This window comes from Cetorhinus maximus, chromosome 1 (genome assembly GCF_964194155.1).
Source record: "Cetorhinus maximus chromosome 1, sCetMax3.hap1.1, whole genome shotgun sequence".
Taxonomy (NCBI): domain Eukaryota; kingdom Metazoa; phylum Chordata; class Chondrichthyes; order Lamniformes; family Cetorhinidae; genus Cetorhinus; species Cetorhinus maximus.
Window position 1 is genome coordinate 165,117,426 of NC_135879.1, and position 13,667 is coordinate 165,131,092.

General features: G+C 42.4%; 1 protein-coding gene across 6 annotated transcripts in view; it reads left to right on the top strand.

The window, feature by feature from the left end:
• Nucleotides 1-13,667, top strand: part of pde4d (phosphodiesterase 4D, cAMP-specific) — a 1,053,459-nt gene that overhangs the window by 1,016,119 nt on the left and 23,673 nt on the right. For all 6 annotated transcript variants that reach the window (XM_078549378.1, XM_078549337.1, XM_078549370.1 and 3 more), the window contains one exon: nt 6,492-6,585. In XM_078549378.1, coding sequence (XP_078405504.1) covers nt 6,492-6,585 — 94 coding nt within the window. The remainder of the gene's footprint in view (nt 1-6,491; nt 6,586-13,667) is intronic.

The following is a 13,667-nucleotide window of genomic DNA, read 5'->3' on the forward strand; positions in this document are numbered from 1 at the left end:
AGCTTTTCTATATCATTTTTATTATGCATCATAATCATTTTTTAAAAATTAAGTAATGCTTAATGTAAGTGGAATTCAGTCGGTAGTGTGGTTTGCTTAGCAATGAACATGGCAATTAGAACATCAAGGGACTCTCTGACACATATGTACTGTTAATCAGGATGGAATAATCCACCAACAAAATAAAATAATCCACCAATTTGAAGCTTATTGACCATTAATTTGTGTCCAGATTAACCTGTAAAATTTCCTCCCAATAATACTTATAAGTACTCTGCTAATTTCCCAGAATCTACATGAATGGGGATTTAACCAAATAAGTTAAAAGGAAACATATTAAAGTCTAGTGATGAACAGGAATAACTTTTTCTAATATTATTGAGTAATATTCATTAAAAAAACTGAAAATGTTTCTATTTAACAACCTGGTGAATTAATGATTAGGTAAATTATCAGATAATCAGGGTTAATTGTGAAAGAATTATGTCCTTTCTTAGTGGTTCACACTCAGATCATATAATTAAGTCTGTTACAATCTAACTTTCCTTGTTTATCAGTACATTTTATAGATTGAGCCACATCTGGAAATTCAGTCTGTTGACCTTCTTTTCACATATAAAAACCGTTACTCAGATCTATTAAAATAAGACATTGATCTTCTCAACCCTTTTCATTGCTGTTAATTAAGCATTTTGTTATAATGTTTTCGAGGAAAAATAATTGAATAATAGTTTTTATATTAAGATGCACCTAACTTAGTTACTGTGATATCCCCAAGTTCTTTTCCCAAATACCACCCACTACCACCATTTTGACATTGGATTTTGCTTGTTCAAGCCATTTTATCATGTGATGGCAATGTGCTCAAACATGTTATCAAGCCTCATCTGATGACTATAGATCAGCTGCTTGCATTTTGTCAAAATGCAATCCTGGTTGAGTTTTACAGCACTAAGGCAGCAGGTGTATTGATCTGTCCAATTGCTATGGCTTGCATTCTAAATATCAATCAACTTGAAGTTTGATAATAACCCTGAACAATGTTCTCATAAAGATAGCCGTTTCTTAAGATAATTTTCTCTGAAGCAACCAATTCTCTTGCTAAGTTTACATAATGAAATTGCATGGTTCTAAAAAGCCAGATCTAATCTAAAAATAAGCATGGAGCTTTCATCTAATGTGACTACCTTTCCTATGAGTTGAAATTTTTCCAGGGAACAGTATAAAAATATGGAAATTACATTTACGTTGTGAAATTATGGAAGAACTATATGTTACCACTTGTTTTTAGTCTTGCCCTTCATCTTCAGGTAGACTTCTTTCTATTTTACTTGCATTTTTAGCTTCGCAGGCTCCAGTTGTGCGATTCCACCTGAGAAGATATGCACATGGTCATCAATAATTCTGTGACTAGCTAGTTCGAAAATGAAAGGCATGGCAAAATTCTGATGATTTTTTTCACATTTGTCTCCCTGGTATCTTGCCTCACTGCAAGTTAATTCACATTAAAACTGCCTAATCTTTCCTGGTTAAAATTAAACTGGTTAACACTTTGAGCACCTGAGCCAACTGGACCAAGAAGGTGTCAGATTTGATTTCTGGTCTCTACTGAACTATCTGGGGCTGAATTTTTATCTCCCTATTCAGAGCAAACCCGAGTCAGAAAGGCCAAAGTGGAGGCCTGCGGGACCACAATTTTGAATTTCCCCAGCAATTTCCACTGTCCGCCATTTTTGTCTGGTTGGAAATTGTATCATGAAATTGACATCAGTGAGCAGGTTATTGCTGAGCAAGTGCCACTAGATAGAATTGTCAGCGACATCTTCCATCACTTTGCTGAGAGCAGACTAGTGGGGAGGTAATTGCTCGGGTTGAATTTGTCCTGTATTTTGTGGACATGAGATACCTGGGTAATTTTCCACATTGCCGGGTAGATGTCAGTGTTGTAGCTGTACTGGAATGATATGGCTAAGGGCGTGGCTAGTTCTGGAACTCAAGTCTTCAGTACTACTGCCAGAATGTTGTCAGGGCCCATAGCCTTTACAGTATCCAGTACCTTCAGCCATTTCTTGATATCACGTGGAGTGAATCGAACTGGCTGAAGACTGGCATCTGTGATGGTGGGGACCTCAGAAAGAGGCCGAGATGGATCATCCGTTGGCACTTTTGGCTGAAGATTATTGAAAATGCTTCAGCCTTGTCTATTGCACTGATGTGCTGGGCTCCCCTATCATTGAGGATGGGGTTATTTGTGGAGTCTCCTCCTCCAGATAGTTGTTTAATTGTCCACCACCATTCATGACTGGATGTGGCATGACTACACAGCTTAGTTCTGATCCGCTGGTTGTGGGACTCTTAGCTCTGGCTATTGTTAGTACACAACTGTGGATATCAGGTGAGGCTAGGATTGGTCCCTGCAGTAATCCAGCTCCCAAACAACCAACTATCCTGCTGATGCTCAGTGCTGGATTTTCTACAGGCTTCAGGAACTTGATGCAGGGCCAAATGGGGATTCCGAACCCACTCAGCCGGCAGTGAGACCAGCTCAACAATCTTCCAGGAGGTAGCCTCATAATTGGCAACTTCCAAGCTTACCATCCAATTATGGATGGTGGGCGGGCTCTCAAAGCTGTGGGTACAATCAGAGGGCCAGATCTGGAACCTCAACAGCATTACCAGAGGGAGAATTTTCTCCCCGTCGGGGGGGTTGGGCGGGAGCAGGCAATGGCAGGCGCAGAGCCGATCACCGCCCACGATCGGCTGTGCGCAGCCATTTTACGTAGGTGGGCCAATTAAGGCCCGCCCAGTGTGACGCACTCCCGGAAGCGTTGAGCACACCCTGTGCGGGCGGGGGGAGTAGGCTGAGACGGGGCCTGTGCTCTTTTGTGCATGCACACAAAAGAACGCAGGAATCTCCCTGAGGCACAGAGTTTCAAAAATTTTAATAAAGAAAAAAAAAAGTAGGACATGTCCCCTCATGTGAAAGTGTCACACGAACTGGGACATGTCTGTGAATTTGAATGAAAATCTTCATTTCACTTATAAGCCATTCATGAAACCTCATCCCGCCTGTGGATGAGGTTTCTTGAAAAATGCGAAGGCCGCCTGGGCTTTTCACCTGCCCGCCAACCTTAAGGTTGGACAGGCAGCTATGTTAAGTGGTTTAATTAGTTTTTAAATGGCCTTTGACAGTTTGGTGGGCGTGCAGCCGACTCTGGTGAGCGCACGCCGAATTGAAAATCAGAATGACGCGCAGTGATGTCAGGACGCATGCCCGACGTCACCGCACATCATTTTATGCATCAGCAAGCGGACCCCGCCCCCGCTCAGCGAGCCGAACATTCTGGCCCAGGAGTTTGGACACTGCAAGGCAAGCCAAAACCATGAGGGCATCTCAACATAGAGGCACCCAGGCTAGCCTGCACAGCGGTGATCAAGGCCAGGACCCATTCACCAGGATCTAGACCAATAGGTGTATCAAGGTGGATATTCCACTTGAGTGGCCACAGCTGCGATTGCAATCTTTCAAGTTTGCTGCCTCTTCTTTGGGGCATGGAGTCTCTGGCCCCGATGACTCCCTGACCTGCCACAGGAAGGCCGCCTCTAAGGCGCTGGCAGCCACCGCATGTGGTGGGAGGCTAGTCCGCAGGTGGAAAAATGCCAGTGATGTCACAGTCATCCCTTATTGGGGCTTTAACCACTGTGATTTTTTTTCCCCACCACCATGGATTCTCTTTCCAGCCCACTCATGGGTAAGCTACCTAGCAGCAGGAATGCGTCAACGCCTCCTCATTTTTCCAAATCTGCATCCATGGGACCGGGAAAATTGCACCCTCACTTTAAAAACTTACTCTTGAGTGGAGTGCTAAATGGCCACAGGAACCATAGCCCTGGAAGAATTCAAAGCCTTTTCACACCATGTATAATCAATTCATGGGAGAGGGTGAAATTAACAGAGAAAAACCAAAAAATTGTGAAAAAAAAACTTGAATGAAGTAATTGAAAAATCTGTAGAACTGTCAATCTGTCAAGTTATTTAAATAGCCAGCCCTTTAAAAATTGCAAGTAACTGCCTGGCTGCGTCTGGTTTGATAAAAATCTGTTCTAGCAGTTTCAATAGCTGCTGGTTGACATAACTCGCAGTGCTATCATTATAGCATTATTAATGCTTGTCTGCTTTCCACAACCAATCATTATCATGGTGGGGGGTGCTGTAAATTCACAGTTGGATTGAGAGCTCAAAGAGGTTATTAAAGGATTAACTGTCTTTAATGTTGGAATATGAATACAAATGTTTATTTTTATGGGGAATTAAGTACTTGAGCGGATTTAAATGTATTGAATAGGCTTTTATGAATGAGAATTTTTAATAGTGAAGTCTATAATAGATATTTAGAACTATATTGGTTCATTTCAGCATGGCTGTTGATGCCTGCCCATGGTGGATACTGGGCAAGTTGGCATGGATGGTGTAAGGGCAAAGGGTGGGATTCAGGAATTGGCATGAGGTAGCACTAAATTGTCATTGGGGCTATAAAGGGCCATGCGGGTTGGGTATAGGTGCAAAGGTTGGCATGGAGGGTATGAAGGGCCATGGAGTTTGGTGCAGGTGCATAGGTTGGCATGAGTTGGCATGTATAGGCATGGGGTGTGGGTGAGCATTTGAGGGGGTGTGAAGGGTGAGGGGTAGAGGGCCTAATGTTTAAGGAAACAACTGAGATGAAATCGTAGAGAACTTGAGGCGGGCCTTTTAAACAGGCGCCTTGTCACTCAGCAGCCCCATTGCCCCCTCCGATCGGCGTCTAGGATGGTGGGCCCTACTAAATCTCACTACCCCTCCCCCAGAACAAAGATCCTGCCATTCAGGGCGCTTTTATCCAAGGTGGGTGTGGCAAGTTGGGAAAATTCCCGACTCAGCGCACCCACCTTGGGAGTGAAAATCCAGGCCATAAGGTTCTGAGGGGGCATGACAAGCTAGGTGCTGAGAATACATTTCCCCTCATGAGGAAGTATAGAACTAGGGGGCACAGTTTCAAAATAAGGGGTCTCCCATTTAAGACCGAGATGAGGAGTTTCTTCTCTTAGAGGGTCATTAGTGTTTGGAATTCTCTTCCCCAGTGAGCAGTGGAGTTAGACAGATTTTTGATTGAGAAGGGAGTCGAGGGTTATGGAGGGCAGGCAGGAAAGTGGCGTGATGGCCAATATCTGATTAGCCGTGATCTTATTGAATGGCAGAGCAAACTCAAGGGGCAGAATGGCCTACTCCTGCACCTAATTCTTATGTTCTGTTAAAGATCTGTGACATCTGAATACAAAACATAAAGCAAGGAACTAACATATAAAGGGCCGCATTTTTATCAAGAAGATGGGTATTGGGAGTCACCAAGTTCCCGATCTCGCAAACACGTCCCCGTTAAGAAGGCCCCACCCACCCTATTTTCATTCTGAGGTGGCAGGGTTGGGATGGAGTCAGGCCCGAGGCCTCCAGAGGCAGGCCTGAGGTGGGACCGGAAGCTGACTGGTAACCTAGAAGGCCTACCTTCATTTTCTGGAACATCAGCCCAGTTGTAACCATAACTTTTAGGTGCTCAAGTCCTCACCCCTCACCCTGTCCCCCCTCCCCCATCCCGTCTCATATTGCCCATGCATTCTCATGTCCCACGTACCCGCTTATATCCCCCATGTTTCCCATGCCCCTTTCATATTTCTTCCATTACCGCCATGCCCCTTCCATTCCCCCATGGATCTTTTATACCCACTAGCCCAGTATCCACTATGTACAGAAACAGCGGACCATTGGCGAGTCTGGCAAGCCTTTTAAATGCTCCTGAAACTGACAACATAAGCATAAGCTATGAAAAGATACTTTGAAAAGAACTGCTCATCCTATAGTCAATCACAATCATTCATTGTATCAATGTCAGAAGTTTTTATCCACTTCAGACCTCTTAATCTTGTGTAAATAAACATTCAGGTATTGACAAAATCATATCAAAGAAAGAATAACTTATTTCAAGGTAATACAGATGTCTGTCAAACAAAGCTTGCTCTCCTCTCTGTGTCAACATTGCAACATGAGCTAAGTAGATTAGTCATTCTTGGAGTTCAACCAAGCATTCATAATGAGGCCACCTGGTAAAACAGATGTTTCCTTCTTTGTACACAATTGCCAGATGCCTGACATATCCTGCACTGGTGAAAATTGTCTGAAGTGGAAATGGGGGCAGGGATCCCAGAATCAGGTCCCGCCTGCCATTTTTAAAGGCCTCCCGACTCAGCCTGACTCTGTAAAAATGTAAAGAAAATTGAATAGGTAAAGCATATATTGAAAGGAAATGATAATGGCCATTGCAAAGGGTGCATCCAAATTATACGTACAGAACTTTTGATAGCAAGCACATTGAATAAAATCTATTTTAACTTTAAATCAAACACCAAATTATCACAGAAAATTGAGATTTATTAATTTTTCTTGTGTATTGTTTTTACAGTTCAAGAGGATGCTCAATCGAGAGCTTACTCACCTCTCTGAGATGAGCCGATCTGGCAATCAGGTCTCTGAATTTATATCTAGTACATTTTTAGGTGAGTATTGTTCAAAGCATAATTTATTTTGAATATTCTTCATTTATAGCGTGAGAGCTAAGATGAATTTGATGATGGAGTTCCATTGTTAAATATACATGACCTTTTTAAGAAGAATTCCTGATACCATTCCCACCACTGGCTATTTTGACGAAGCTGCGTTTGGGGTCGGCAGGGCTAATTGCTACCACGTGACAGGGCCGTAGCTGATGAGGCTCATTAAGAACTTTGTTAAGGCCAATTGAAGGGGTCCTACTGAGATTTTCCTGGGAACAATTTAACTGTCTGGAGGTGGGCACCTAGCAGCAGGCTGGCAGCCTAGTGCTCCAGGAAGGCCATGAGGCCCTCCCTGCCTGCTTGGGTGTGGGTGCAGCCATAGATGGCTGTGTAGAGGGTTCCCCCCAACAATGGTTGCCTTGCCGCTATATTTGTTTCTTAATTTAAGATTGAAAAAAAAGGTCAGTGAGAGGATGCCTCCATATGTAGCACCCTCTCATTTCTTTACCATCCATTGCAGGCTACTGCTCATTTGCAGCAGGAAGACTTTTAATTGGCCCTACATCTTCAAGAGCCTGCCCACCTCCCTTAATTGAATGGAGAAGTTGTCTCATTGCCAATTAAAGGGGTGTCACCATCAAAATCCCAATGAAAAACATCCTTGACTTCTGCTTTTCTCCCATAGAGGGAAAATCCAATCCATGGAGTTCATACATACACAGTTAAACATGAAAATCCAGAATCTACTATCAGTGATTTTGAGGCTCTCCATGGGGTGCCCTCTTGAAGACCCATTAGTCTGCAGTCAATTAGAAAGCAGTGAATTGATGAGAACTTGCTGTGTTACTCTATTAGTTTTGTTGTAAAATCCCATGAAAAAGTTGTGCCTTGTTTAGTGAGGTATAACTAGGTTTATAATGGAATACTAAGTACATCATTATTGATGAACAGCCTCAATGGCCCTGAAAACTAATGTTATTTTTGTGTAACGTCACGTTTCTCTATTGTAAGGAAAAAAGATCTAGCTTTAAAATTAAAAGAAAAAATATTATGGTTGTTTCAGCTTCTACTTTAACCCCATGTGTGTATCCCAATCATTTATTTCAGTTTCTGTAAAATGACATTAAAAAAATGTGAAGGATAATCAAGGCTTTTAACGTCCTGGTTTGCAGACTGTGAGAATATTTTATTATGAGAGGCTGCTTCTCTTCTTGATAACATCATGGTTGCTGAGTGCCTGGAGATCCCCTTGACTTGGTACTAAATGCAAATTAACATCAGGAAAAGTGAAATACATACCACTGAGCTCTCTAGAGCTTTGTCAGCAACTTTCTTCTAGGTCACTAACATGTCTTATTGCTTTGCTGCTGACCTCAAACTACGGGTCAATATATTTGAGTTAATCAGTTCTTCCAGAGCTTTAATTTAGAATATAATGAATGGGATGTGTTATGAAATCCATTCATTCTACGTCTTGGTGTGCTATGCAAGCTTGAAGTCTGTTGAGATTGTAACATTTAAGGAACAGGAGGTTCCACTGCTTGTTACATTTGTTCCTGCCTGGTAAAAAGGGTGGGACTCTTGGAGTGTTGTAATAGGTCACCAGATCAGTTCAAGCATCAGTGAACAGCACTTCTTGATCAGTCAGTTTTAGTCAGTCAGTCAGCTAGCAAGTGTCCCAGATAAGGGACAGGGAGAGGTTCCAGATGAGTTAAGAAAAAGTGAGGAGCAGAGAAACAGGCCCCAATTAGAGAAAGGACTGCAGGGAGCAGACTTTAAGTGAAATGGGCTCAAGAGAAGCCCAGAAGACCCATGAAGGCAGCCAAAGGTTGGTGACTCTGCTGCGGGCCATTGGGGCAAAGGTATACCTTTGGAGTAGCGGTGTTCTGCTGGGCATGACTGAAGATCTGCACTTGATTGTAAGTTGATGCTTGAGTGTACTCGGAAACCCAGGGGAATGTAATCTCAGAAGTCGAGATTGAAACCCTGTGAGGTGGGCTGTCGTTGAAGCCGTCTGAGTTGGAGTGACCTTTGGAGAGAATTCCAAGGCAAGATCTTCAAAGGTGATGATTGGAAATCTTTATGAGAGAGACGAAGTTTCAGGGAGATTGGTTGACTCACAGCGTGACTCATGTCGGGGTGGATTGCTGAGAAATCCATAGAATCTGTTTTGGTCGCATTTGGCATATATTTTGTAGTGTGGTGTGTTTGACCACAGTTTGCCTGTTAATTCACATGTACTTTATACTTACCCCAAATGTTAGAGTATAAGATAGATATTGTTAACTGTTTTATCCTTCTGAACTTGTACAGTAAAATTTAATTTTTTTTGCTCAAAACCGGTGCACTCTTATGGCTTTATTCACTTAGTGCGCACCTTAAAGCTCAAACTTTGTCTGTTTCAATCAAAATGTTTTCGGCCCCTAACCAGATCATCCCCACAACTCAGTGTCAGGCCAAGGATCGTAACAGGTGATGCCTTGAGATGCTAGAAGCTAATTGAATATGAAAACTTAGCCAGGTTTAAATTGAGAAATCCCAATCACTGAAAATGACTGAACTGCAGGAAACCTCCGCAGTTTTCAGCAGAATGTTAGTGACCAATCGCAACTGGATGTTTCATGGATACTCATTCTCCTAACTGATTGCCCTTTTTTTTGCCGATCTTCAGAAAGCTGGTCTGCATACAAGAAATGACCTAAAACCATTGGGGCATTGAAATTATGAGGTCAGGAGGTTTGGTGAAGGGTAAATTTGTTTGGGTGCCGGGTAAATGAATCAGGTTGATTGAAAAGTTTATTGATCTACAGAGTGGCAGTTTTATTTCAGAGATATAATATGGCCTGGATCTTCACCATGACAGAGGGACTCTCCGTAGTGGTGAAAATGGCTAAAGTGCCCGAAAATGCTAAGCCCTGTCACTTACCATGGGAATGGTGGCATTTCACATTTAATGCATGCTCTGTTCATGGAGGTGGCTGGCCATTTATATCACCAGCTACCTCCACTGAAGTAAGATTTTTGTATTCCATGAGTGTAAAACCTGGAGTGTGCAAAGTACACCTGGTAAGAGCAGATCTGAACTTTGTGGATTCATTTGCATAGCCATTTAAAGAGGTAAGGCACCCCTTTGGTCATGGTCTCAGGACACCTTTGGGGGAGGTAAGGTGCCCTTTGGAATTGTTAAAATTAGGCATAAATGTGCATAAAAAGTGCATAAGTTCAATAACTGTCAAGCTGATTGGAATTGTCACCAAACCTGTCAAAATCAACTGGCAAAACTGTCAAAAGCAACTATCTAGAGGGCCTGTCAAAAGCATCAAGAAGAACTGTCAAAAGTGTCAAGAGGAACTGTCAAAAGCACCTGTCAATGGGAGTAGTCAAGCTGTCAAGGCATTTAAAAATCCTGCCCTTTAAATCTTTGGAAAAAAAAAACACTTGGAGTGTTAAAAGATCATTACTTGCTATTTCACTCTGTCTGTTAACATGAGTCTTATAGAGGTCAGTTAGCTTAGTTGGCTGGTTTGTGATGCAAAGTGACGCCTACAGCATGGGCTCAATTCCTGTACAGGCTGAGGTCATCCATGAAGGCCCCGCCTTCTAAATCTCACTCCTCACCTGTGGTGTGGTGACTCTCAGGGTAAACTCATCACCAGTCATCACTCTCCAATGACAGAGCAGCCTATGGTCCTCTGGGACTACAGCAACTTTCACTTTCACCATTATTGGATTACTGCTGCATTAACAGCTACACATGGTTATAGACTCTTTGAAGTGGGGCTATGAATTCCAATGGGTGTTTTTATAAGGCATTGTGCACTTGAATGAAATGTTTGTTGTTACAAGGCTTTATGTAGTTGAAGGAACGAAAGTGGAGTAGATTTTTTTTTATGAATGAGTGTTTTTTTTCCAATATAATGAAGTCTTCAATAGACACTTAGAGGTTTATTTTATCGGCAGAATTTTCCCCCCGTTGGGGGGGAAGTTTAGGAGTGGGTGAGTGGAGGTGCGCCTCCGATCGGCGCCCCCAATCGGGGGCACACCGCCATGTTACGTGGGCAGGCCAATTAAGGCCCGCCTAGCATGACGTCCTCCAGGAAGCGCTATGCGCTCCTTGTCTGGGTGGGGGGAATTCCCTCAGCCGAGAATGCACTCTTTCGCGCATGCACGCGAAAGAGCAGTCATCTCCCTGAGACTAGTGCTGCCTCAGGGAGATTGGCTCCACAATAATAAATCTTAAAAGTAGAAAAAAAAAATTCCCTGACATGTCCCTCATGCAACACTGTAACATGAGTTGGGACATGTCCATCACTTTCAAAGACACTTCTATTAAATTTTTAAAAACCTACATGAAACCTCATCCTACCTGTGGATGAGGTTTCATGTTTTTTCTATTGCCCGCCAGGGCTCCCGGCCTGCCCGCCAACCTTAAGGTTGGACGGGCATGTCCACTAATTACTTTAATGAGTCTGTCAATGGCCTCAATTGGCCATTGACAGGTCGGCAGGCGCACAGCTGATTCTGCTGAGCCCCCGCCTTCCTGAAAATTTAAATGGGGCGCGGTGACATCGGGAGTTCCGCCCGACGTCATCCCGCGTCATTTTACGTGTCGGCGAGTGGGCCCCACCCCCTGCTCGCCGACCGGTAAATCCTGGCCTATAAGATTTTGGGCAGGATTTTCTGGCTCTGCCCACCGCAGGGGTTGTCCAGTCTCACCAAAAGTTAGTGGCCTTTTGGCTCAGCCACTGAATCTCCCGCGGTGGGTCCCGCCACAACGGGACTGAAAAATCCCGCCCTTTATTTTATCTCATCTCTGCATGGGTCCTGAGGTCTGCCCTTGGTGGATACCAGGCTCACAAATTTGTAAGAGCAAAGGGTTGTGTGTGGGGGACATGGATTGTCATGAGTTGGCACTAAGTTGTCTTAGGGGCTATAAAGAGCTATGGGGATGGTACAGGCGTATAGGTCATCATGGAGGGTATGAGGGGCCATGGGGGTGGGGTAGGTTGGCATGGAGGGTATGAATGGTTACAGGGGGTGGGTATGAGGTGGCATTGATAGGGCATGAGGACTGTGTGAGGGGTGAGGGCTGGAGGGATGTTTCATGTTTTATTCTTTCTAAAACAAGTTTTGGACACAGTACCTGAGACCCTTCAACCCAGCCTGCCTCTGCAAGCAGCATCGTCTTCGGTACTTTCGGGGTGGCCTGCCCTGACTTCCAATATAGCTTGCCCCTCAGGAACAAAAATCCACCAGTCATATTTAAAAGTTGGTTTTGCAGAACTGGGAATTCTCCCAACTCTACGCACCCGACTCGTTCCCGAAAATCCAGGCTTATGTCTTTGCACTTTCACAATTTTTATGTTACCTCGTCAATGTAACCAAAACAGGCTCACAAATTTGTCATAAAATGGAAAATGGGCAATATATGACTAAAAAGGAGCAGAGAATTTAATTCAGTAGTCAATTAAAATGCATTCTACAAATAATTGATAAATTCCTAATTTTATATTTATAACAAAATTATCCACAACTATTGCATTTTTAAAATTGAAGTCAGTTTTTAAAAGTCAACAAAATATGACTCATTTATAGTCTGTACACATAGCACAAGACGACTAGCATTCCCTTATTTTAAGATGAAGGATTGAAAAAGCTGCACATGTCAACATTAAGCACAGCCAATACCCTGAGCTGCAATGAGATGACCCACAGCTGACTGATTGTCACAAAAAATTGCATTGAAGGAGCTCCCCTAAGAAAAGTGATCCATTATTTTCACAGGGAATTTCACTCCTATGGAACATTCCTGAACAGTTAGTATTTATATTGTAAAAAAAAATCCACATTTCAGAACAAAATTGTTCCTTTTGAAATGGATGATAGAGTTGTTGGTTTCTAAATACAGATTAATTCAGGCAAATATTAAGGGCTTTTACCTTCGGTAGTTAAAGTTCAAATGACTGGAACATTTTTATTTTGTTTCCATCAAAACTTGCAAAACTTTTCTCCATGTTTGACCTGACCGAGCAATAACTTTGTGTTTGATGTGAGTGCCTCAGATTATTACCACAATAGCACAAAACACTTAAGAAAGTCTTCAAGCTCTGACTTCTTCTGATGCAGATCCCCACAATTATATCCAGGGAAACTACTCATTATGTGTATTTGTTAAATGCAGGTGTAAGTGCAAAGGGCGGTGTGTGGTACCTTGCAATTAAAATGATGAGTTACCCCAACATGAACAGTTTCAGTTTGACCACTATACCCTTGGAGAAAGAAAATTATAACTTTTTAAAATATGTATATAGCTATCAGAAGGAACTAGGCAGAACCACCATTTCCTAACCCCATTATTTATTCTTAAACGTTAACAGGAAAGTGAATCTGTATTTCAAGTGTGGGTTATTAAAACAGAAACATTTATACTTCAGTACCACAGCCCAAGGATGAAACAATGAGGATTTCAAGTTCACACAAGATATGACGTCAGTTATTAAAATAACATATTCTGTTAAAATCATTGGCATATAGGTACACGTAGTCAATAACTATATTGTCTTCAATGAAGCATTTCATTTGTAGTAAAGAAGAAAGTTAATCTTACCAATGTTTTTGTAAAAAATGAATATGCAATTTTGTGTCAGCTAAGCATCAAATTACAGACCTGTGCAAGCATGGAAAGACATACCTAAGTTACACCATCGCCAAAAATTAGAATGATCCCTCACCACCACACACACACCAACCCCACCCCCAAACCCCTTATCCCCACCAACTACCACTCTCCATGTGTTTTTCTCATTGTCTGGAGAAAGCTCATGGTTTGCCTTTATGGGTGGGGGCAGTGAACTAAAAGTTAATGGAACAGCAGTGAAACAGATGGTCCCATTTCTTCATTATTTCCTGAAGCTATTTATTATGAATAATGATTAAATATTTGCATATTTGCTTTGGGAATCTGCTTCTATGAGAAAGTTAAGCCAATTTATCATAAGGGTTGTAAAAACTAGAAAAAATAAATATTTACAGTGCTAAGATTTGGTAGTTTGATGAATTATTTTGTGAAATATAACATTACAGAA